This window comes from Electrona antarctica (assembly GCF_951216825.1).
Source record: "Electrona antarctica genome assembly, chromosome: 2".
In the NCBI taxonomy this organism is placed as follows: domain Eukaryota; kingdom Metazoa; phylum Chordata; class Actinopteri; order Myctophiformes; family Myctophidae; genus Electrona; species Electrona antarctica.
In genome coordinates, this window is record NC_136807.1 from 7,268,569 (window position 1) to 7,293,487 (window position 24,919).

The window sequence follows — 24,919 nt, forward strand, 5'->3', positions numbered from 1 at the left end:
CAGTGTCCATGACATCATGGACATTTTGAAATACTAAAATATCTAAAAACTCATTACTGTTACCCACATAGAAACCCCAGGACAGTGTTTCTAGTCTCCCAACTCATAACTGTTACCCACATAGAAACCCCAGGACAGTGTTTCTAGTCTCCCAAACATCATTAAAATAACATCTGGTTACAAAAGGGGTGAAGTGTCCCTTTAATGTAATGCTAGCAGGACCAGTGGAGGAAGAAGTACTCACATTTTTACTGGAGTAAAAGTAAAAGTTACAATATTAGACGTTTATACTCTTATCCACAATGACCTATAGTAAGTATAACCACCATGTAGAAATACTCTGCTACAGGATACAGGCCTGTAAAAGTACAACTGTATTGTGATAAAAACATACCTACAGTACTCATTATGCACTATTTCACTTTCTGTCAAAATCTTTCACAAATAGCAGATCTACAAGATCATAGCATGGTGCATTGCAGCACATTGTGAGCTTGTAGATCTGCAGTTTAGGAAGAAACAAAGTAGTAAATTGTGCTTAAACGGTTAATGCATGTTTTGTATTAATATGGAACAGTAAAGTAAAAGTATCTGTACATTGTACTCCAGTATAGAGTATGTGAGTACATGTACTCAGTGAGTCTCCATCAGTGTTACAGAGGATAGAGTATGTGAGTAAATGTACTCAGTGAGTATCATCAGTGTTACAGAGGATAGAGTATGTGAGTAAATGTACTCAGTGAGTTTCATCAGTGTTACAGAGGATAGAGTATGTGAGTAAATGTACTCAGTGAGTTTCATCAGTGTTACAGAGGATAGAGTATGTGAGTAAATGTACTCAGTGAGTTTCATCAGTGTTACAGAGGATAGAGCAGGAAACCACTGAAGGTGTTGTGGTTGTTTGAGTTATCATAGAGCCTGTAGGAACTACCACCCTGTAACCTCAGGTATACTGTGTCTCCCAGCTCCAGCTCCACCACCACTGCATTAGACATGTATTCAAAGTGTGCATGATTATTTTGTCCCCAGTTATGAATGAGTAGCTGATTATTTTTATACATGACGATAGTCATATACTGTGGTGATCCATAGGTAGCTGCAGTGAAGGTAAAGAAATAAACACCTCTGGATGCAGCGTGAAAAAAGCCTGCAACACACACAGGGGTCATGTTGGGGTCATGTTGGGGTCATGTTGGGGTCATGTTCACGCACGCACGCACGCACACACGCACGCAGGGGTCATGTTGGGGTGATGTTGGGGTCATGCACGCACACACACACACACACACACACACACACACACACACACACACACACACACACACACACACACACACACACACACACACACACACACACACACACACACACACACACACACACACACACACACACACACACACACACACACACACACACACACACACACACACACCTTAATCACTTAATGTAAATCTCATTAATATAATGAAGTTAATCACCACCTACCTGTAGATGGATTGTAGGCGTTGCCGATGTTACTGAAGACTCTCTTATAAACCAGAGTGGTTGGAGAACTATATGCAATATATCCAGAACCCAAATGATAAGCAGAGAAGGCCACCTTTGGTTGGTCTGTCAACACAAGAGAAGAGATTATCACGTTATTCATATGATTATAAAACCTTTATTAGATTATTAATTACATGAGAGAGAGAGAGGAGAGAGAGGAGAGAGAGAGAGAGGAGAGAGAGGAGAGAGAGAGAGAGAGAGAGAGAGAGAGAGAGAGAGAGAGAGAGAGAGAGAGAAAAAAGAGAGAGAGAGAGCTAAAAGAGAGAGAGAGATGAGAGAGAAAGAGAGAGAGAGAGAAAGAGAGAGAGAGAGAGAGAGAGAGGGGGGGGGGGGGGGCAGCTCATTCTATGATCTTGTAGATTTGATATTTGTGAAAGATTTTGACAGAAAGTGAAATAGTGCATAATGAGTACTGTGGGTATGTTTTCATGACAATGCTGTTGTACTTTTACAGGCCTGTATCCTGTAACAGAGTATTGTGTACTTTTACAGGCCTGTATCCTGTAACAGAGTATTGTGAGTGAGTTTCTTCATCTTGTTTAAATACATACAAACTTCTAAAGTAAACAAACATTCGGGTGGTTCATGTTGTGCGTAACGAGACGCGGCTATCCAAAGAAATAGGCGAGCATGGGACCTTCAGCGCGTTTGAGAAGAGGGTGCGCTGTGAGTGGCCAGTCTGGGGTCATCCCTATGTTCCCCAGGTTCTATGTTCCCCAGGTTCTATGTTCACCCCCGCAAAAAAGGTTCTATGTTCCCCGCTTACCCAAAAAAGGTTCTATGTTCCCCAGGTTCTATGTTCACCCCCGCAAAAAAGGTTCTATGTTCCCCGCTTACCCAAAAAAGGTTTTATGTTCCCCAGGTTCTATGTTCCCCAGGTTCTATGTTCACCCCCGCAAAAAAGGTTCTATGTTCCCCGCTTACCCAAAAAAGGTTATATGTTCCCCAGGTTCTATGTTCCCCAGGTTCTATGTTCACCCCCGCAAAAAAGGTTCTATGTTCCCCGCTTACCCAAAAAAGGTTCTATGTTCCCCAGGTTCTATGTTCCCCAGGTTCTATGTTCACCCCCGCAAAAAAGGTTCTATGTTCCCCGCTTACCCAAAAAAGCTTCTATGTTCCCCAGGTTATATGTTCCCCACTCACTCAGCCCCCCCAAAAAGGTTCTATGTTCCCCAGGTTCTATGTTCCCCACTCACCCAGCCCCCCAAAAAGGTTCTATGTTCCCCACTCACCCAGCCCCCCAAAAAAGGTTCTATGTTCCCCGCTCAACCAAAAAGAGGTTCTATGTTCCCCACATAACTAAGAAAATGTTCTATAAAAGGTTCTATGTTCCCCACTCAACCATGGAGGCTATGTGGACGGGAGCGTACCTATGTTCCCCAGGTTCTATGTTCCCCAGGTTCTATGTTCACCAGGTTCTATGTTCCCCAGGTTTTATGTTCCCCACTTACCCCTGCAAAAAAGGTTCTATGTTCCCCACTTACCCAAAAAAGGTTCTATGTTCCCAGGGTTCTATGTTCCCCACTCAACTAAAAAAGGTTCTATGTTCCCCATTTAGCTATAAAGGTTATATGTTCCCCATTTTCCTCTAAAAAAAGGTTCTATGTTCAAATTATTAATATCATCTCTAAACACACATAACGGAACATAATGGGGAGAAATTACTATGAGAAACCTGCCCTTTGGACGACACACACACACACGCACGCACGCACGCACGCACGCACGCACGCACGCACACGGGCAGGCAGGCAGGCAGGCAGGCAGGCAGGCAGGCGGGCGTAGCCTGGCTAATAAGCCAGACCGAATCCGCCGTTGGCAAAAAAAAATGCCTGGCGGCGGATTACGGTCTGGAGAGGCTCAATTGTACGCCCATTTCCTACACCAGAGAACTGGTGTGGCCAATCGGGACACGGTATGCAATATGGGCGGGCTTTGGTACACTGACGTTCAATGCTTGAGACCTTTGACTGACAGTAGCTCTAACCAATTGCGTCAAAGAGAAAATGTTTGAACCCGCCCCCCGGGAAACAAGATCCATACACAGCATCTCCAGACTCAAATACCACACGACAGTGTGATTTGAGTCTGGCTTATTAGCCAGGCTAAGGCGGGCGGGCAGGCAGGCAGGCAGGCAGGCACACATATATATGCCTACTTTTGGCAACGCTCTTATCATACGTGTATGATATCAGTGATAGACTCAGTGTTCTCCCAGCTGGAGCTGCTGAAGCCCTCCAGCTGCAGCTGCTCCTCACAAAATCAGAAGTAATTATTAAAAATAAATGAAAACAGTAAATGACAAACGTGCTGTTTTTTAAGCCAGTGAAGGAGACACATGAGGCTGTCCTCTAGAGAATCTACGCAAGTGGTGTTTCCCGACGACAGTTAGGTCACACATAACGCCAAACCGGCTGCGCACTGCGTAGCCAGTGAAGACTTTCGGGTTTGCTGCTACGTGCAGCCTTAGGGGTCAATGGGGGCATGTGCGCAAGCTACGCACCACCTAAAATCCCTTTTGGAAACCCGGCCACCAATGCATGAGCTGGCCCTGCATTCTCTCGCTCTCTCTTGTCACTCGCTCGAGTCGCTCGCAAGCACGCACGCACGCACGCACGCACGCACGCACGCACGCACGCACGCAGTATTCATTGTAGGTACATACATTTTTGAGTGGTGCAACCACTCCAAGGAACAGCAATGTCCGTGTTCAACTATGTTTGTTTGTGTGTGACTATGTGTGTGACCAGTACCAATGAGCACCAAAAGTGGCGCTGTTGTGCCAGAAACAGAGAGAGAGAGATCGTGTTAGAACCAATAGGAACTGAAATTGGAACGATACAGAGAAGAAATTGGAACGATACAAATTGGAACGATACAGAGAAGAAATTGGAACGATACAAATTGGAACGATACAGCGAACTAATAGGAACTGAAATTGGAACAATACAGAGAAGAAATTGGAAAGATACAGAGAAGAAATTGGAACGATACAAATTGGAACGATACAGAGAACCAATAGAGGGGAGTTGCACCACTCAGTTCACACGGGTGTGATTTTTTTCTAAATGTGAAGGTAATTACCTGCATTCTCTCTGGCCAGTTGCTCCACTCGACTCACACTTTGATTCAGCCTCATTTCTACACTGGACAGCTGAGCAAGGTTGGCTGAAATCACAACAATATTAACATTAAATCACTCATTAATTAATGCAGTTTGATTAAAACACCATCTAGTGCTTATATAGTTAAATAATGTTTCTGAATTCTATTAATCAAATGTGGTTGAGGGAGAGATTTCTGTTGACCCTGAATTTATCCTGAAGATTCTAATACAATCCGCCTGTGAAGAAAGGTCTTTATTTTTATGGTATTTTAATTTCATAGTTAAACTATTTATTTTACACTAAAGGGTCATTTTGACCCAGCCAGTATGGTTAGGTGTTAAAACACTTCTGGGGCAGTTTATCTACTCTGGCTTCGGTGTTTCACCCCAGACATTTAAAACACTTCTGGGGTATTTTATCTACTCTGGCTTCGGTGTTTCACCCCAGACATTTAAAACACTTCTGGGGTAGTTTATCTACTCTGGCTTCGGTGTTTCACCCCAGACATTTAAAACACTTCTGGGGTAGTTTATCTACTCTGGCTTCGGTGTTTCACCCCAGACATTTAAAACCCTTCTGGGGTAGTTTATCTACTCTGGCTTCGGTGTTTCACCCCAGACATTTAAAACACTTCTGGGGTAGTTTATCTACTCTGGCTTCGGTGTTTCACCCCAGACATTTAAAACACTTCTGGGGTAGTTTATCTACTCTGGCTTCGGTGTTTCACCCCAGACATTTAAAACCCTTCTGGGGTAGTTTATCTACTCTGGCTTCGGTGTTTCACCCCAGACATTTAAAACACTTCTGGGGTAGTTTATCTACTCTGGCTTCGGTGTTTCACCCCAGACATTTAAAACACTTCTGGGGTAGTTTATCTACTCTGGCTTCGGTGTTTCACCCCAGACATTTAAAACACTTTTGGGGTAGTTTATCTACTCTGGCTTCGGTGTTTCACCCCAGACATTTTATGTTGCAAATTCATGTCTTACGACATCCTATGTGAACCTATTGTGACTTAAATCCATTTTAACCATGTTAGACTAATTGAAAACACACGTCTGCTTCTGGTGACTGATATTGTACTTTTAATGCATGAGTGGGCTGTGAATTTTCACACACACACACACACACACACACACACACACACACACACACACACACACACACACACACACACACACACACACACACACACACACACACACACACACACACACACACACACACACACACACACACACACACATGCATGCACATACACACACACATAGTATTTATTATAGTACGTAAAATGTTTGCTAAATATGAAGTTAATTACCTTTATTATTTTTCGCCAGTTGCTCCAGTCGACTCTCACTTAGATTAGCCCTCATTTCTACGCCGGACAGCTGAGCTGAAATCATCACAATATTAACATTAAATCTCTCATTAATTAATGCAGTTTGATTAAAACACCACTAGTGATTATAGTACAGTCATGAAATGACTTTATTTCTAACGTTTACTTTCCTGGTGATGTATTTCAGTCACAGATAGTTTTCAATATTTCTTAACATTGAATGAAGAATACAAAAATGAAGACAAACCATTGAATGTAAATAATCGGAGAAGTTATTGTCTCCACCAGGCCGAAGACATGGGGAGAGAGTATGTTTTGCACTCCGTGTGTGTGTGTGTGTGTGTGTGTGTGTGTGTGTGTGTGTGTGTGTGTGTGTGTGTGTGTGTGTGTGTGTGTGTGTGTGTGTGTGTGTGTGTGTGTCCGTCCGTTACCAGCTAATCTCCGGCACCGTTAATGTGATGTTTTAAACCTCAGCGTTTGAATTCTATGAATCCAATATGGTTGAAGGACAGATTTATTTTGACCCTGAATTTATCCTGGAGATCATGTACTGATTTTAATTCAATCTGCCTTTTTAATACAGTTTAATGTTTTATGGCAGTGGTTTTCAACCAGGGGTCCTTGAGGGGTTCCAGGTGGTCCCCTGGCCGCAGCTAAATGATGCAGAGTTAGTAACCAAATGGACCCTTATTAGATCTTTAACTCTTGAGAGCGTAACATGAAACCAAATGGACCCTTACGGGTCCATTTGGTTTCATTGTACGCTCTCAAGAGTTACACTAAGTTATTAAACATCTTTGTTACTTCATTTAAGCTAAATGTCATCAAATGGTCCGTGGCTCAAATGCTGAATAAATAATGGGCCTTGATATGAAAATAGTTGAAAACCACTGTTTTATGGCATTTTAATTACTGTTATGTTACATAACATATTTGCTAAATGTGAAGTTATTTACCTTCATTCTTATCGGCCAGTTGCTCCACTCGACTCTCGCTGAGATTCAGCCTCATTTCTACGCTGGACAGCTGAGCAAGGTTGGCTGAAATAATCACAATATCAACATTAAATCTATCATTAATTCATGCAGTTTGATTAAAACACCACTAGTGATTATAGTACACCCAATGACTTTATTTCTATCATTTGCTTTTCAGTCCCCAGAGGGGGTCCCTAGAGGGGGTCCCCAGAGGGGGTTCCCAGAGGGGGTCCCTAGAGGGGGTCCCTAGAGGGGGTGCCCAGAGGGGGTGCCCAGAGGGGGGGGTCCCAGAGGGGGGGGTCCCAGAGGGGGTCCCCAGGGGGGGTCCCCAGAGGGGGGGGTCCCTAGAGGGGGGGGTCCCCAGAGGGGGTCCCCAGAGGGGGTCCCTAGAGAATCCCTGTCTTAAATCACATACAATATCCAGTCTAATATCATGATATGGATGTAATATTAATGCTAGGGTTGTCCCGATCCAATTCCGATCATTTGAAAATGATGTGATCGGCCCCGATCCGGTCGGGACAACCCTAGTTATAATAGTGCACGTATAACTAGTTATAAACTAGCTTAACTAGTTATAATAATGCATGGTGTCTGGTCAATATTCATTAGAACAATGTGAAGTTATAAACCTGCATTCTGTCGATTCCCTTCTTCACTTGCAGCCAGCCGGGATTCCATGGCTGTCCGTTTAGCTGAAAACAGAACAAACAGAACAAACTGAATTTATCCTGGAGATCATGTACTGATTTTAATTCAATCTGCCTTTTTAATACAGTTTAATGTTTTATGGCAGTGGTTTTCAACCAGGGGTCCTTGAGGGGTTCCAGGTGGTCCCCTGGCCGCAGCTAAATGATGCAGAGTTAGTAACCAAATGGACCCTTATTAGATCTTTAACTCTTGAGAGCGTAACATGAAACCAAATGGACCCTTACGGGTCCATTTGGTTTCATTGTACGCTCTCAAGAGTTACACTAAGTTGTTAAACATCTTTGTTACTTAATTTAAGCTAAATGTCATCAAATGGTCCGTGGCTCAAATGCTGAATAAATAATGGGCCTTGATATGAAAATAGTTGAAAACCACTGTTTTATGGCATTTTAATTACTGTTATGTTACATAACATATTTGCTAAATGTGAAGTTATTTACCTTCATTCTTATCGGCCAGTTGCTCCACTCGACTCTCGCTGAGATTCAGCCTCATTTCTACGCTGGACAGCTGAGCAAGGTTGGCTGAAATCATAACAATATCAACATTAAATCACTCATTAATTAATGCAGTTTGATTAAAACACCAGTAGGGCTTATAGTTAAATAATGTGTCTGAATTCTATTAATCAAATGTGGTTGAGGGAGAGATTTCTGTTGACCCTGAATTTATCCTGAAGATCATGTATTCTAATACAATCCGCCTGTGAAGAAAGGTCTTTATTTTTATGGTATTTTAATTTCATAGTTAAACTATTTATTTTACACTAAAGGGTCATTTTGACCCAGCCAGTATGGTTAGGTGTTAAAACACTTCTGGGGTAGTTTATCTACTCTGGCTTCGGTGTTTCACCCCAGACATTTAAAACACTTCTGGGGTAGTTTATCTACTCTGGCTTCGGTGTTTCACCCCAGACATTTAAAACACTTCTGGGGTAGTTTATCTACTCTGGCTTCGGTGTTTCACCCCAGACATTTAAAACACTTCTGGGGTAGTTTATCTACTCTGGCTTCGGTGTTTCACCCCAGACATTTAAAACACTTCTGGGGTAGTTTATCTACTCTGGCTTCGGTGTTTCACCCCAGACATTTAAAACACTTCTGGGGTAGTTTATCTACTCTGGCTTCGGTGTTTCACCCCAGACATTTAAAACACATCAGGGGTAGTTTATCTACTCTGGCTTCGGTGTTTCACCCCAGACATTTAAAACACTTCTGGGGTAGTTTATCTACTCTGGCTTCGGTGTACTCTGGCTTCACACACACACACACACACACACACACACACACACACACACACACACACACACACTCATGCATGCACATACACTCACATAGTATTTATTATAGTACGTAAAATGTTTGCTAAATATGAAGTTAATTACCTTCATTCTTATCGGCCAGTTGCTCCACTCGACTCTCGCTGAGATTCAGCCTCATTTCTACGCTGGACAGCTGAGCAAGGTTGGCTGAAATAATCACAATATCAACATTAAATCTATCATTAATTAATGCAGTTTGATTAAAACACCACTAGTGATTATAGTACACCCAATGACTTTATTTCTATCATTTGCTTTTCAGTCCCCAGAGGGGGTCCCTAGAGGGGGTCCCCAGAGGGGGTTCCCAGAGGGGGTCCCTAGAGGGGGTCCCTAGAGGGGGTCCCTAGAGGGGGTTCCCAGAGGGGGTCCCTAGAGGGGGTCCCTAGAGGGGGTGCCCAGAGGGGGTGCCCAGAGGGGGTCCCTAGAGGGGGTGCCCAGAGGGGGTCCCTAGAGGGGGTGCCCAGAGGGGTCCCTAGAGGGGGTCCCTAGAGGGGGTGCCCAGAGGGGGAGCCCAGAGGGGGTGCCCAGAGGGGGTCCCTAGAGGGGGTCCCTAGAGGGGGTGCCCAGAGAGGGTCCCTAGAGGGGGTGCCCAGAGGGGGTGCCCAGAGGGGGTCCCCAGAGGGGTTGCCCAGAGGGGGTCCCTAGAGGGGGTCCCTAGAGGGGTCCCTAGAGGGAGTGCCCAGAGGGGGTGCCCAGAGGGGGTCCCCAGAGGGCGTCCCCAGAGGGGGTCTCTCGCCAAAACCGTTGAGAATCCCTGTCTTAAATCACATACAATATCCAGTCTAATATCATGATATGGATGTAATATTAATGCTAGGGTTGTTCCGATCACGTTTTTTAGCTCCCGATCCGATTCCGATCATTTGAAAATGATGTGATCGGCCTCGATCCGGTCGGGACAACCCTAGTTATAATAGTGCACGTATAACTAGTTATAAACTAGCTTAACTAGTTATAAACTAGTTAAACTAGTTATAAACTAGTTATAAACTAGTTATAATAGTGCATGGTGTCTGGTCTATATTCATTAGAACAATGTGAAATTATAAACCTGCATTCTGTCGATTCACTTCCTCACTTGCAGCCAGCCGGGCTTCCATGGCTGTCCGTTTAACTGAAAACAGAACAACAAGTTACACTAAGTTGTTAAACATCTTTGTTACTTAATTTAAGCTAAATGTCATCAAATGGTCCGTGGCTCAAATGCTGAATAAATAATGGGCCTTGATATGAAAATAGTTGAAAAACACTGTTTTATGGCATTTTAATTAGTTATGTTACATAACATATTTGCTAAATGTGAAGTTATTTACCTTCATTCTTATCGGCCAGTTGCTCCACTCGACTCTCGCTGAGATTCAGCCTCATTTCTACGCTGGACAGCTGAGCAAGGTTGGCTGAAATAATCACAATATCAACATTAAATCTATCATTAATTAATGCAGTTTGATTAAAACACCACTAGTGATTATAGTACACCCAATGACTTTATTTCTATCATTTGCTTTTCAGTCCCCAGAGGGGGTCCCCAGAGGGGGTCCCAGAGGTGGTCCCCAGAGGGGGTGCCCAGAGGGGGTCCCTAGAGGGGGTCCCTAGAGGGGGTGCCCAGAGGGGGTGCCCAGAGGGGGTGCCTAGAGGGGTCCCCAGAGGGGGTCCCCAGAGGGGGTCACTAGATGGGGTCTCTAGCCAAAACTGTTGAGAATCCCTGTCTTAAATCACATACAATATCCAGTCTAATATCATGCTATGGATGTAATATTAATGCTAGGGTTGTTCCGATCACGTTTTTTAGCTCCCGATCCGATTCCGATCATTTGAAAATGATGTGATGGCCCCCACCTTCACTTAATGCGGCCCGCAGGTTAATATCAACTGGCGGCCCGGGGGCCACATGTGGGCCCCACCTTCACTTAATGCGGCCCTCAGGTTAATATCAGAATACGGATATATTATAGATTTCAGGATTCCAAAAAACACGACCTGCTTTAATTAGTCTAAATTAGTAGCTTAATGAGTAGTATTACATTGTTATTGTCTTTTTAATATCCAATGTTTTTGTATTTAAAGGGATAGTTCAGATCCAATGTTTTTGTATTTAAAGGGATAGTTCAGATTGTTTTTACTTAAGCTGTATGAAATACTTTCCATTAATATAGTGGTTGCAACTGTATTAATTGATTGCCCGAGTCCCGTGGTGGAAGTTCTGCTCTGGTTTTGGTGAATATTAAGTAGTTCCGGTCATTTTGTGGGGGACACTGGGGCCACGCAGTAAAAGTAAATTAATTCACAAAACTAACGTCATTTGTATTGTTGACCTATTTCTAAAATATTACCGCAACTTTCATTCAACTGACCCCTCTATGGAACAACTTTTTTGGGCGTAGTGATATGGACATATGTGATATTTTAGAAACAGGTCAACAATACAAATGACGTTAGTTTTGTGGATAAATGTACTTTCAATGTGTGGCCCCCTGTGCCCTACCGGGAACACAGGGAGAACATGTGAGGGTACCTACCCTAGGGCCGTGTCCCCTAGGCCCTAGGGGACACGGCCAATGGCCAATGGCCTTTCTGTGTGGAGTTTGCATGTTCCCTAGGGCCTAGGGAACATGCAAACTCCACACAGAAAGGCCATTTCGCCAGCCCCACCTCGGGTATGGACACTGATGACGTGGAGGAGAGAACACGCCCCCAGCGCCTCCAGTGTGAATCGAACCCAGGACCTTCTAGCTGTGAGGCGACAGCACTACCGACTGTGCCTTTCACTAGCCTTTAAGCACAGTAATACCATGGTCAGTGCAGCAATGACATGTAGTTTTGGCTTTGTGGGCAGGAAAAGGAAATGATTGTGTTCTATCTATGAAACAGTGGTGATTTGGGGCCATGTTATGTGCATGGTGTTGGTCCACTGACAGTGAAAACGTTACTCCAGGTCAACACAGCCATCTACCAGGAGCTTTTAGAGTAGGCCTACATTGTGCTTCAGTATGTTGACAAGCTTCATGGAGATGCTGATTTTACTTTCCAGCTCGATTTGGCACCTGCCCACAGAGCCAAAACTACTATTAACTGGTGTACTGACCATGGTATTACTGTGCTTAACTGACCAGCCAACTGGCCTGACCTGAACCCCACAAAGAATGTATATTGTATTGTCAAGAGGAAGGTGTGAGACACTAGATTCAACAATACAAATGAGTTTAAAGCTGTTATCAAAGCAAACCTGGGCTTCCATAACACCTCAACAGTGCCACAGGCTGATCACCTCCATGCCACGCCCCATTGGCTGATCACCTCCATGCCACGCCCCATTTATGAAATAATGTGTAGCTCAGACCACATATTGAGTGCATAAATAAATATACTTTTCAGATTGTCGACATTTCTGTATTTTAAATGTTTTTTCTCATAACATATTCTAATATTTTGAGCTGTATGCCAGAATCATCAAGATTAAATCAAAACAAAGGTTTAAATATTTCACTTTATGCACAATGAATCTATAATATATGAAAGTTTTACTTTTTTTTATTATATTATGGAAGAATATAATAAATACATTTAACAAAATGAATATTGTAATGTTTTGAGGTGCAGCTGTGTAGTGTCCCTCTCCATCTCCCCTGAATGAATATTGTAATGTTTTGAGGTGCAGCTGTGTAGTGTCCCTCTCCATCTCCCCTGAATGAGTATTGTAATGTTTTGAGGTGCAGCTGTGTAGTGTCCCTCTCCATCTCCCCTGAATGAATATTGTAATGTTTTGAGGTGCAGCTGTGTAGTGTCCCTCTCCATCTCCCCTGAATGAATATTGTAATGTTTTGAGGTGCAGCTGTGTAGTGTCCCTCTCCATCTCCCCTGAATGAATATTGTAATGTTTTGAGGTGCAGCTGTGTAGTGTCCCTCTCCATCTCCCCTGAATTAAAACAACGTGAAGTTATAAACCTGCATTCTGTTGGTTCAACTTCTCACTTGCAGCCAGCCTTGTTTCCATGGCTGTCAGTTTAGCAAGGAGGGCTGAAAACACAAGAGCATAACATTCAGTCAATCATAAATACTAAATAGTTTCATTTAAAAACACATCTATCTGTAAGCGTGTGACATCTTCATCATACCTGGAAGTTATGATGAAGAGCATTATTTTTGCACAAAAACACTCCTTGGGCTGAATTAGGCCATAGCCACTTGCCCAAATGTGCTGCCTGACCTCATCACTTTTGTGATGACGACTATGGCCATTTTTAGCACAAGGAGTGTTTTTCGTGCAAAACTAATGCTTGGAATGGATTCAGAATCATGAAAACCCCCTAGTGATTTGGGGCCCTAAGGATGAATACAAAATGAATATCAACATCCTAATAGCCTACTGAAAGAATTAGAGGTAATGTGGGCTGGACAAATGTATATATATATATTCAGACATCAGTATACCGATCAGAGTATAACCAGTTGGACCAGATGGTAGTTCAGAGTTCATATTTATTTGTGGCAATAAATGGCATTGAACAGTGTGCTGGTGACGATTGACATGGTGATGAATGATGATGATGGTGATTAGGAATGATGATTTTAAACTATAAGCAGAGGAATGAAAATACACAAAGGGAACAAATCAACCAAAGTACATAGAACAGGAAGGTAAACAAATGACAAACCCATAGTTAACCTAATGGCAAACAAGTAAAGGAACAGACGATCTAAAGCGGAAAGGGAGAACTTACTTAATGCATCGTAATGGAACATCATCATAGAACAAAGAACCAGTTACGGTGGTGCTGCCTCTTCCCACACAAATGTTTGCTCCCTGAGCATTCGGCTGCCTATATAGGCCCACCCCAGGTGCGCCAATTTGGGAAAATTACTAAACCCCGCCCACTCCTAAGTACACTGGTCTTCTCTACACTTTTCCCTACTCACTGTGTGAGGGGACTTTCTACAGCCACCCCATCAAAATATACTTTTGATTATAAAACAAGATAATCGTCCCTGTGAGTTCAGGCTGGCGACAACAGAAGAGGGGGGCACCGTCTTCAGCCGCCCCATGAGGTGCGTACGGCAGTGGGAACGTGGAAGGGTGGAAAAAGTCCGGTTTGTCTGAGGGGTGGCCACAACTGGTTGGGGAGGGGGTCTGGGGGGCGACCAAGGGGGTGGAGCCAGTCAGGGGCCCGGTGGCGGTGGGTTTCCTGGAAGTGAACTGGTGCTGGAGGGAACTTGGAAGCCATTGCTGGAGGCACCAATTGGGGGGAAGGGGCTGCCAGAGAATGAGCTGGTGCCGGTGGGGGTTTTGGAGGCCAGGCTGGAGGTACCGCCTTGGAGGGTGTAAGAGACTCCTCTGACAGGTCTGGTGCTGAGGGGGTCTCTGTAGGCACCACTAGGAGGGGAGGTGCGGTAGGAGCATGGGATAAAACTGGTGCCGGGGAGGCCTCTAAGGGGATCACTCGAAGGGAAGACATAGGGAGTGCCTGGAGCCTAACCGCTGGGTGGAGAAGTGGCAGAGGATGCACCGGGGACGGCTGGGCTGCGTCAGGCTGGACTGGAGGCGGGGGGTTCAACTGCTGGGGGGCGTAATGCTGAGCTGGGGACGGGGAGGCAGGCTGCTGTAAGGAGGCAGGCGGCTGTAAAGGATTGTACTGGGAGGAGGCCGGCAACTGGGAGGAGGAGCTAAAATTGGAGGAGGCCGGCAACTGAGAGGAGGAGCTAAAATGGGAGGAGGCCGACGACTGGGAGGAGGAGCTGAACTGGGAGGAGGGCGGCGACTGGGGGGAGGAGCTGAACTGGAAAGAGGCCGGCAACTTGGGGGAGGAGCTGAACTGGGAGGAGGGCGTCGACTGGGAGGAGGAGCTGAACTGGGAGGAGGCCGGCCACTGGGAGGAGGGTGGCGACTGGGAGGAGGAGCTTAACTGTGAGGAGGCTGGCAACTGGGGGGAGGAGCTGAACTGAGAGGAGGCCGGTTGCTGGGAGGAGGAGTACTGGAAGGGGGCCGGCTGCTGGGGGGAGGCGTAGGGCTGGGCCGGAGGCAGGGAGGAGGCGTACTGCTGGGCGGCCGGCTGGTGGAGGGCATACTGGTAGGCTGGCTGGTGGGGGGCATACTCCTGGGGGGCTGGCTGGTGGAGGGCGTACTGCTGAGGGGCTGGCTGATGGAGGGCGTACTGCTCAGGGGCTGGCTGGTGGAGGGTGTACTCCTGGGGGGCTGGCTGGTGGAGGGCGTACTCCTGGGGGGCTGGCTGCTGGGAGGTGTACTGCTGGGAGGTGTACTGCTGGGGGGCTGGCTGGTGGAGGGCATACTGCTGGGGGGCTGGCTGGTGAAGGGCGTACTGCTGGGGGGCTGGCTGGTGGAGGGCGTACTGCTGGGGGGCTGGCTGCTGGGAGGTGTACTGCTGGGGGGCTGGCTGCTGGGAGGTGTACTGCTGGGGGGCTGGCTGGTGGAGGGCGTACTGCTGGGGGGCTGGCTGGTGGAGGGCGTACTGCTGGGGGGCTGGCTGGTGGAGGGCGTACTGCTGGGGGGCTGGCTGGTGGAGGGCGTACTGCTGGGGGGCTGGCTGGTGGAGGGCGTACTGCTGGGGGGCTGGCTGGTGGAGGGCGTACTGCTGGGGGACCGGCTGCTGGGAGGTGTACTGCTGGGGGACCGGCTGCTGGGAGGTGTACTGCTGGGGGACCGGCTGCTGGGAGGTGTACTGCTGGGGGGCTGGCTGGTGGAGGGCGTACTGCTGGGGGGCTGGCTGGTGGAGGGCGTACTGCTGGGGGGCTGGCTGGTGGAGGGCGTACTGCTGGGGGACCGGCTGCTGGGGGGCCGGCTGCTGGGAGGTGTACTGCTGGGGGGCCGGCTGCTGGGAGGTGTACTGCTTGGGGGCCGGCTGCTGGGGGGTGTACTGCTTGGGGGCCGGCTGCTGGGGGGCCGGCTGCTGGGGGGCCGGCTGCTGGGGGGCCGGCTGCTGGGGGGCCGGCTGCTGGGGGGCCGGCTGCTGGAAGGTGTACTGCTGGGGGGCCGGCTGCTGGGAGGTGTACTGCTTGGGGGCCGGCTGCTGGGGGGCCGGCTGCTGGGGGGCCGGCTGCTGGGAGGTGTACTGCTGGGGGGCCGGCTGCTGGGAGGTGTACTGCTGGGGGGCCGGCTGCTGGGAGGTGTACTGCTGGGGGGCCGGCGGGGGCCATGGTTGCTGCGAAGGAGGTGGCTGCTGCGGGGGTGCTGGGGGCCATGGTTTCTGTGGAGGAGGTGGCTGATGCGGGGGAGCTGTGGGCCATGGTTGCTGTTGGATGTACTGCTGGCAGGCCGGCTGTGCTAGAAGGTACTGCTGGGCCACAGCTTGCTGGTACTGGGTTGTTGGTGCAATAGCAACAGGTCTGCCATCATATCCGCTGGCTCCATGACTCTGTGGCTGAGGGCAGCCATTAGCCATGTGGCTATGATAGCCAGGGTCTGGCTCTGTGTTCGGCTTCTGATAGGAGCTCCAGTACTGTTGCCATTCATTTTGCCACATTTCCGTCTCCCTCTGGTCAGTTTATTTTTATACTGGTCAATGCCTGATGGCCGAATAATCCGGACTCGAAGGACCATGAAAGAATTAGAGGTAATGTGGGCTGGACAAATGTATATATATATTCAGACATCAGTATACCGATCAGAGTATAACCAGTTGGACCAGATGGTAGTTCAGAGTTCATATTTATTTGTGGCAATAAATGGCATTGAACAGTTTGGTGACATGGTGATGAATGATGATGATGGTGATTAGGAATGATGATTTTAAACTATAAGCAGAGGAATGAAAATACACAAAGGGAACAAATCAACCAAAGTACATAGAACAGGAAGGTAAACAAATGACAAACCCATAGTTAACCTAATGGCAAACAAGTAAAGGAACAGACGATCTAAAGCGGAAAGGGAGAACTTACTTAATGCATCGTAATGGAACATCATCATAGAACAAAGAACCAGTTACGGTGGTGCTGCCTCTTCCCACACAAATGTTTGCTCCCTGAGCATTCGGCTGCCTATATAGGCCCACCCCAGGTGCGCCAATTTGGGAAAATTACTAAACCCCGCCCACTCCTAAGTACACTGGTCTTCTCTACACTTTTCCCTACTCACTGTGTGAGGGGACTTTCTACACCTACTGTCCAATATTATTTAGATAGTTTGCTGTCAAACAACCTCTGTGTTTTAAATGGACGCTGCTAGTGCTTTCTAGGGTAAAAAGCACTTTGTGTTTGAAATAGAACACTCATGCTTTCTAGGTGATTTGGGGCTCTAAAGGATGAACACAATGAATATCAACATCCTAATACTGTCCAATAATTAGTCTAGATAAGGAGGGAGTGAAATTATGACAAAATATGACTCCCTATCAAAAAACACTTTTTTTGACTAGGGACACTGTGTTTGAAATATCATGCTTTCTAAGGTGTGATTTGATTTGGGAATATCAACTTATCTTAATACTGTCCAATACTTCGATACGGAGGGGAGGGAAATAATAATACAAAAATAAATACAAAATCACACCAGTGTGAAGTGAGGGGCGCTAATATATTAAAATCTAACTCATGTTGATGAGGTGATGTAATGGTGATGTAAAACAAAGGGCTCCAATTTTGTCTCCGACTTTACCCGCAGCGCGGCCCGCAATTCAGCCGCTGCCCGAAGATTACGAATATAGGAGCTTTCTCTGTCCCTTAATGGTATTTTCGTCCAGCATCACCCGCTATCTTTTTGGCTGACACCGGTATTTGCGCCTAGAGGTGTGGTCATGGGCGTGTTGGCACGCTTTCCCCTAAATTGCTATTTTGGTCACATACATTTGGGAAAGCGATAGTGGCATTTAAATGTTTTTTTTGTGGCTTTCGCCTTTATTTTATATTTTTAGAGGGACAGACAGTAGGCTGACAGGAAATGGGGAGAGAGATGGGGGGAAGACATGCAGTAAAGACCGTCGGGATCGGGAGTCGAACCCGCAGCACACTGCCAGACTGGATTACCAGCCAAGGTGCCTGGACCACTGAGCCATGGCCCAGGCCGATAGTGGCATCAGGCATTCACCCGTAAGCCGTACCGAATTAGTTTGGTAAAGAGCGGCCACCACGCGCTTCAATGGAGATGTCCAGTGCCTGGACATCTCCATTGAAGCGCAGCCTGACTCAGGCTGCCTCATCTCTCCAATATCCATATTGCATCTCTTTGTTATTTTCCTATAAAGTGAGTGCCTGCCACTTCCTTAATTGTGTCCATTGTGTTTATATAATTGTATAGTCAAAGAAGTTATTTGTGCCAGCCTGCCAGCCATTGTGCGGCTTGTGCCGCGTGCACGATTCCATTTGCTCTTCAGTTCATCACCAGCGCAGCAAATGGTTTAATCAGACTTGCCGAACTTTCCTTTTCGCTTCATACCGTTCCGTAGAGAAGATCTACACGCACGATCTATATACCCTAATTTCGTCGTTTACATAGCACTTTGAAATAAAAAAAATGGGCTAGATTTGAGCAAGTTGTGACTCAATGAAAAGACGAGGAAAACAAAAAGAACGACACAGGGGGCGGGGGGTGCAGCACAAGTGAGGCACATTCTGGCGTAAAGTTTCCCTTCATTGTCAATGGCGTTTATTAAACAAACTTTGAACTAAAGACAAACATTAAACCTAAAAAATAAATAGAAAATGAGTTAAATCGACACTTGTGCTTTCTAAGGTGTGATTTGGGGCCCTAAAGATGAATTTGGTAACACTTGCTATGCATCCCAAATAATCTTTATAATGTGTTTATTTTTTATAAACATGAACTTTGTTTTAATAATTTAACATTTATCTATAATAATGTATTATAAATGTTTGAGAAATAATAATAATGCTAATGTTATAAACATGGAATACATAGCAAGTTATGATATTATAAGTCATTATAATACAGTTTATAATGTGTTATGATTAAGCCTATAAAGTATAATGATTATTTATCAGTGCCTATAAATATAATTATACATGTTTATGAGAACATTATAATGTCTTATAAGTTAAATGCGTTTTAAACATGGGATGCATAGCAAGTGTTACCGAATAATAATTAAAACATTGACGTTCTCACCTGCATTCACAGAACTTCCTCCTGGTGCTTCCACCTCATTCTTACTGGAATTACATTTGTTGTCCTTTTCTGGAAAATATACAAAAAAATCACATCATGTCAAACAAACGTAGAAAACAAACTCACTCACTCATTTCATAAATATCACCATATCTATACATGTCATAAATATCACCATATCTATACATGTCATAAATATCCACCATATCTATACATGTCATACATATCACCATATCTATACATGGTCATAAATATCACCATGTCATAAATATCCACCATATTGCACACACACACACACACACACACACACACACACACACACACACACACACACACACACACACACACACACACACACACACACACACACACACACACAGGGGCGGCAGGTTCCTATAACGGCAGTGGGTGCCCCCCGGCCCCGCCTCCCTGCCCCCCCCCCTCCCCCGCCGCAGCGGGGGAAAAAAACTTTTTTTGGTACTTTATAATTTACAGTTTGCTAATAAATACAGTGGTGCGCGCTTTCAGTTAATCACAACAATTAACGAACACATTAAATTGTTTCAGCATCTTGTTTCAACATTTCAGCATGATCAACAGTAAATAATTAAATTGTATTTTGGCTGAGATGGCTCTGTTTGTCAAGTCTCAAGTCATGGCTCTTTACAGACGGGCCGACGGTACACAGACAGCAGCCTCTCTGCTGACTGTGTTAGTGTTGTGTTGCTGCAGGAGACGGAGTGTGAATGAATCGTGCGGTCACTGGAACAAAGCCACCGTATTAGCATTTGAATACCTGTTCTGTGAACACCGTAAAGGTGTGTGCCTACGTGACAAAATGACCAGGGGGGGGGGGATCTTCAGCCTTAATCTCAGTGGGTGCTATTTGGTTTATTATTTTTTCAGTGAGTGCCCAAGCCCTCAGGCACTCCCAAAGTTGACTCCGCTGCACACACACACACACACAACCACACACACACACACACACACACACACACACACACACACACACACACACACACACACACACACACACACACATTCTTTCCATCTGACGGACCCGTTCACTTTTGTTGTATTGTCACACATCAGTGGTCCATCAGAAGAGAAAAAAGGGCAAAGTGCGTGTTGGTAGCATAATGTTTGTCAGTGAGGAGTGATTGACACGCATGTCTACAAGCTCACAACGCGTTGCGCTGATTGACAGACAGTGCACGTGCAGCAGTTACTGTATACAACTATAATTAAGTAGGCTACTTTTTAGTGTGATGTCTGTCTGTTATTGACTTCTTGTCCGTAATGTGGGTTTATCAGAGCGCCACATTAGTGCAGCTGTGAGTGAGTGGCTGCTGCTGCTGCGTCCAGGCACCAATAAAGCCACCGGCAGCGCGCATGCTAGAAATAATAAATACAAATATGTCAGGCTTCGGGCCGGGCCATGTACTTTTACTGCGTGGCCCCAGTGCCCCCCACAAAATGACCGGAACTACTTAATATTTCACCAAAACTAGAGCAGAACTCCCACTACGGGACTCGGGCACATGAAAATATAAATATATTTAGGTGGAAAAAAATGTGAAAATGGAACCCATCGTTCTCACAATACTAAAAATCTAAATAAACATATATATATATATATATATATATATATAAAATCTTGTTTAAAAACAATGTCTCCTATGAGTAGAAAAAAATGGTGGTTGAAAAGTGTGACCAGATTTGACTGAGAGCTGCCATCGTGCAACCTCCAGCTTTTCACCAGAGGAGAAAAACTGAATGTTTATTTATATTTTATCCAAAATGAGTTAATAGCAATTCAAAGTGCTGATCTTATTATATACAATAGTTATTGTCATTACCATAATTATTAATAATAATGATTATTGTTATTATACATTGTAATTATATATTTAGTTGTATTATCTTATATAGTTTTTTTTCTATAAGCCATATCTCCAAAACTGGTGGGTCAAACTGAACAACCAATATGTCTATTTGAAGCTATGATTCCCTGCTTTCACATGACGTGAAAAAACGAAAATTAAAACAAAAATCCAATGGCAGTCCCTCAGTCAAATTTGGCCACAAGTGGTGAAGTGGTCCTTTAAAGGAGAATTCCATGCTAGAAGGCTTACTTACTTACTTTGTAGCTGTTACGTCCCCACCAAAGAGGTCCAGGTGTTATTTTGTGCAAAAGCGCATTATTGGCTATTTCCCCTACCATAAGCCCTCAATGAATTGCATTGAATTGCATTGAATTGAGGGCTTATATTAGGGGAAATAGCCAATAATGCACTTTTGCACAAAATAACACCTGGACATCTTTGGTGGGGACGTAACAACTACAAATAACACCTGGACCTATTTGGTGGGGACGTAACAACTACAAATAACACCTGGACCTCTTTGGTGGGGACATAACAACTACACATAACACCTGGACCTCTTTGGTGGGGACGTAACAACTACAAATATAGGTAAGAAAGCCTTCTAGCATGTAATTATCATTTAAGCCCTCAGCCAATCAAACCATCGCCATGGGGTACACACACACACACACACAACGCTGGGCATAGGAGGGGATGGCACCCCATAGGAGGGGATAGCACCCCATAGGAGGTGATAGCACCCCATATAGGAGGTGATAGCACCCCATAGGAGGGGATAGCACCCCATAGGAGGTGATAGCACCCCTCAAAATAAATACATTAAATAAAATAAGGTCAATCACAACATGTCATGGTAACCTTCATTTAAAAGGAAAATCACATTGAGGTAAAAAGATAAATTATACATTTATATAATAGCGCTTTTTATGCAAAGGGCTTTACATTGCGCATTACATTCTCTCTCTCACACACACACACACACACACACACACACACACACACTCACACACACACACACACACACACACACACACACACACACACACACACACACGCACACACATTCTTTCCATCTGACGGACCCGTTCACTTTTGTTGTATTGTCACACATCAGTGGTCCATCAGAAGAGAAAAAAGGGCAAAGTGCGTGTTGGTAGCATAATGTTTGTCAGTGAGGAGTGATTGACACGCATGTCTGTCTGCGTGTTGGTAGGACGTGCATGATTCTCCATATAGTATTTTCACTATGTGTCGTGTTGTGTGAAGTATCTAACCATGATTAGTAGAAGCATCAGCCTCTCCATATAGTATTTTCACTATGTGTCGTGTTGTGTGAAGTATCTAACCATGATTAGTAGAAGCATCAGCCTCTCCATATAGTATTTTCACTATGTGTCGTCTTGTGTGAAGTATCTAACCATGATTAGTAGAAGCATCAGCCTCTCCATATAGTATTTTCACTATGTGTCGTGTTGTGTGAACTAGGGCATTCACTTCTAGTCATTTTTACTAGTTGACTAGTTGCCTAGTTTACTACCGTTTAACTACCTATTATGTAACAAATAAGATAAATTAAAAAAATAAACTTTTTTTTTTTTTTTTAACTGTGTACATGGTGACTATAACTATAATCTACCTGATCTTGAGGCCTACAAAATCGGGAAAAAAAATAAATAATTAACTTTTATTTTATTTTTTCTTATCAACTAGTCAACTAGTACCAACAAGGTCGACTAGTGGATTTACTAGTCGACTAGTAAACTAGTCGACTAGTTGCTTAATGCCCTAGTGTGAAGTATCTAACCATGATTAGTAGAAGCATCAGCCTCTCCATATAGTATTTTCACTATGTGTCGTGTTGTGTGAAGTATCTAACCATGATTAGTAGAAGCATCAGCCTCTCCATCATCCTTACCTGTGAGGTGGTTTGTGGGCTGGTCGTTGTGGCGGTTGAGGCTCACCTCCAGCGTTGCTTGGTCGTCATGGTGGTTGAGGCTGAGGTCCAACGATCCTTGGCTCTCATGGTGGTTGATGTTGAGCTGGAACTGCAGGTCGGTGTCGGCTGAACACAGGGAGAAGAGGACGAGCAGGAAAACGGCAGCAATCTCCATCTCGAAGATGTGTGTCGATGCTTTGGCAAGCAGCATCTTATATACTGGCTACCATTTAGACAAATGATGACGCGTCGATGTTGTGAGTTACTGGGAAGTCAGATGTCAAGAACTTCCACGGAAAAGTGAGTTAGAATCTCAAGGGAAACCGGATTGCCTGGTTGAGTCACCATTAAGGAAATGTGCCCATAATCAATCGCAGGTGTCTGCTTACTCATAGAATAAGTTACAATGAACAGCAACATGAGTTCAATATCATCAATATGGAAGGTTAATTTATTTCCCCCACACCACGACCATATCCCCCCTCCCAACACAACAATGGCCCCCAGGTTAATTCTCAGTCAGGGTGGTGGTCCCCATGTTGATTCTCAGTCAGGGTGGTACGTGGTCCCTGGTTCATAATCAGTTGAAAACCCCTGGTGTACAATGGTGTGCAAAATGCTTTAAAAAGTTAAACCTTAACATCTGAAGAGCACTTACAAAATGTCTGCATTCATATGTTTGCCTGGGCATTACACATACAGTGTGCAATCAGAGATATATGATAAATAAATACAGATACAATATTATATGGTGGTAGTAAAGGTAAACAAGTGATGGTGTACAGCATGGGTTTTCAACAGGTGGTCCGTGGACCACTGGTGGTCCGTGAAGGTGTTGCATGTAGTCCCTGGACCCTGACCCTGCATTTAGTAATGTAGGAAAGTGAAGATTCGTATTTGAATTTATTGTATTGACCACAAGTTGAGAAACAATGCAGTAAATTATCTGGTGACAAATGATGACGCGTCGATGTTGTCAGTTACTGGGAAGTCGGATGTCAAGAACTTCCACAGAAAAGTGAGTTAGAATCTCAAGGGAAACCGGATTGCCTGGTTGAGTCACCATTAAGGAAATGTGCCCTTAATCAATCGCAGGTGTCTGCTTACTCATAGAATAAGTTACAATGAACAGCAACATGAGTTCAATATGGAAGGTTAATTTCTTTCCCCCACACCACGACCATATCCCCCCTCCCAACACAACAATGGCCCCCAGGTTAATTCTCAGTCAGGGTGGTGGTCCCCAGGTTGATTCTCAGTCAGGGTGGTACGTGGTCCCTGGTTCATAATCAGTTGAAAACCCCTGGTGTACAATGGTGTGCAAAATGCTTTAAAAAGTTAAACCTTGACATCTGAAGAGCACTTACAAAATGTCTGCATTCATATGTTTGTCTGGGCATACACGTACAGTGTGCAATCAGAGATATATGATGTCCAATTTAGGCCAATACTTAATCTCACTGCACACAAGAAGAATGTTACTGAGAATAAAATGTACTGATGTCAATGGTGCCCGACCAAGGTGGCAAAACAACTGCCCACCTTTACCCAGTGCCAAGTTGTCCAGGTGCCCAGTTATCCTACCCCTAGGTGTCCAGTTGCCCCACTAAGAATTACTACTGAGAATAAAATGTACTGAGGTCAAAGGTAATCGAGTCGACCAAGGTGCCAGAAAAACTACAACCCTGTACCTAGTGCCCACTCATCCAAGGTGTACAAGTGACCTGTCGATCCACTAAGTGTCCACTTGACCTGTAACCCTGTTACCCGTCTTTCTGATAAATTGAAAATGGAGGACCCTGATGTAAACAAACAAGTCTTAGTCTTTTTTCTGGTTTTATCCAGTCATAGCAGTTTTTGTCCTGTACCTTCGTTTGAACTGTACCCAAATTATACAAACTGTGAATACAATTTTCAATCAATCAATCAATCAAACCCTTTCTTGTGTTCAAATTTTTTAGCATTGTATTTGCAGTGGTGGAAAATATCTAGTATACATTTACTTAAGTATTG

General features: G+C 44.9%; 1 protein-coding gene across 1 annotated transcript; it reads right to left on the reverse strand.

The window, feature by feature from the left end:
• Positions 1–680: 680 nt before the first annotated feature.
• LOC306916920 (uncharacterized protein) lies at positions 681–23,081 on the reverse strand (the record flags this gene model as incomplete). Its single annotated transcript, XM_079495014.1, has 13 exons — positions 681–1,147; positions 1,489–1,614; positions 4,636–4,719; positions 5,977–6,051; positions 6,954–7,037; positions 7,607–7,669; positions 8,126–8,209; positions 9,070–9,153; positions 10,058–10,120; positions 10,320–10,403; positions 12,952–13,023; positions 19,082–19,150; positions 22,886–23,081. The coding sequence occupies 13 exons, from the start codon at positions 23,079–23,081 to the stop codon at positions 858–860; spliced, it is 1,374 nt and encodes a 457-aa protein (XP_079351140.1). The 3' UTR covers positions 681–857.
• Between the last annotated feature and the right edge of the window lie 1,838 nt (positions 23,082–24,919).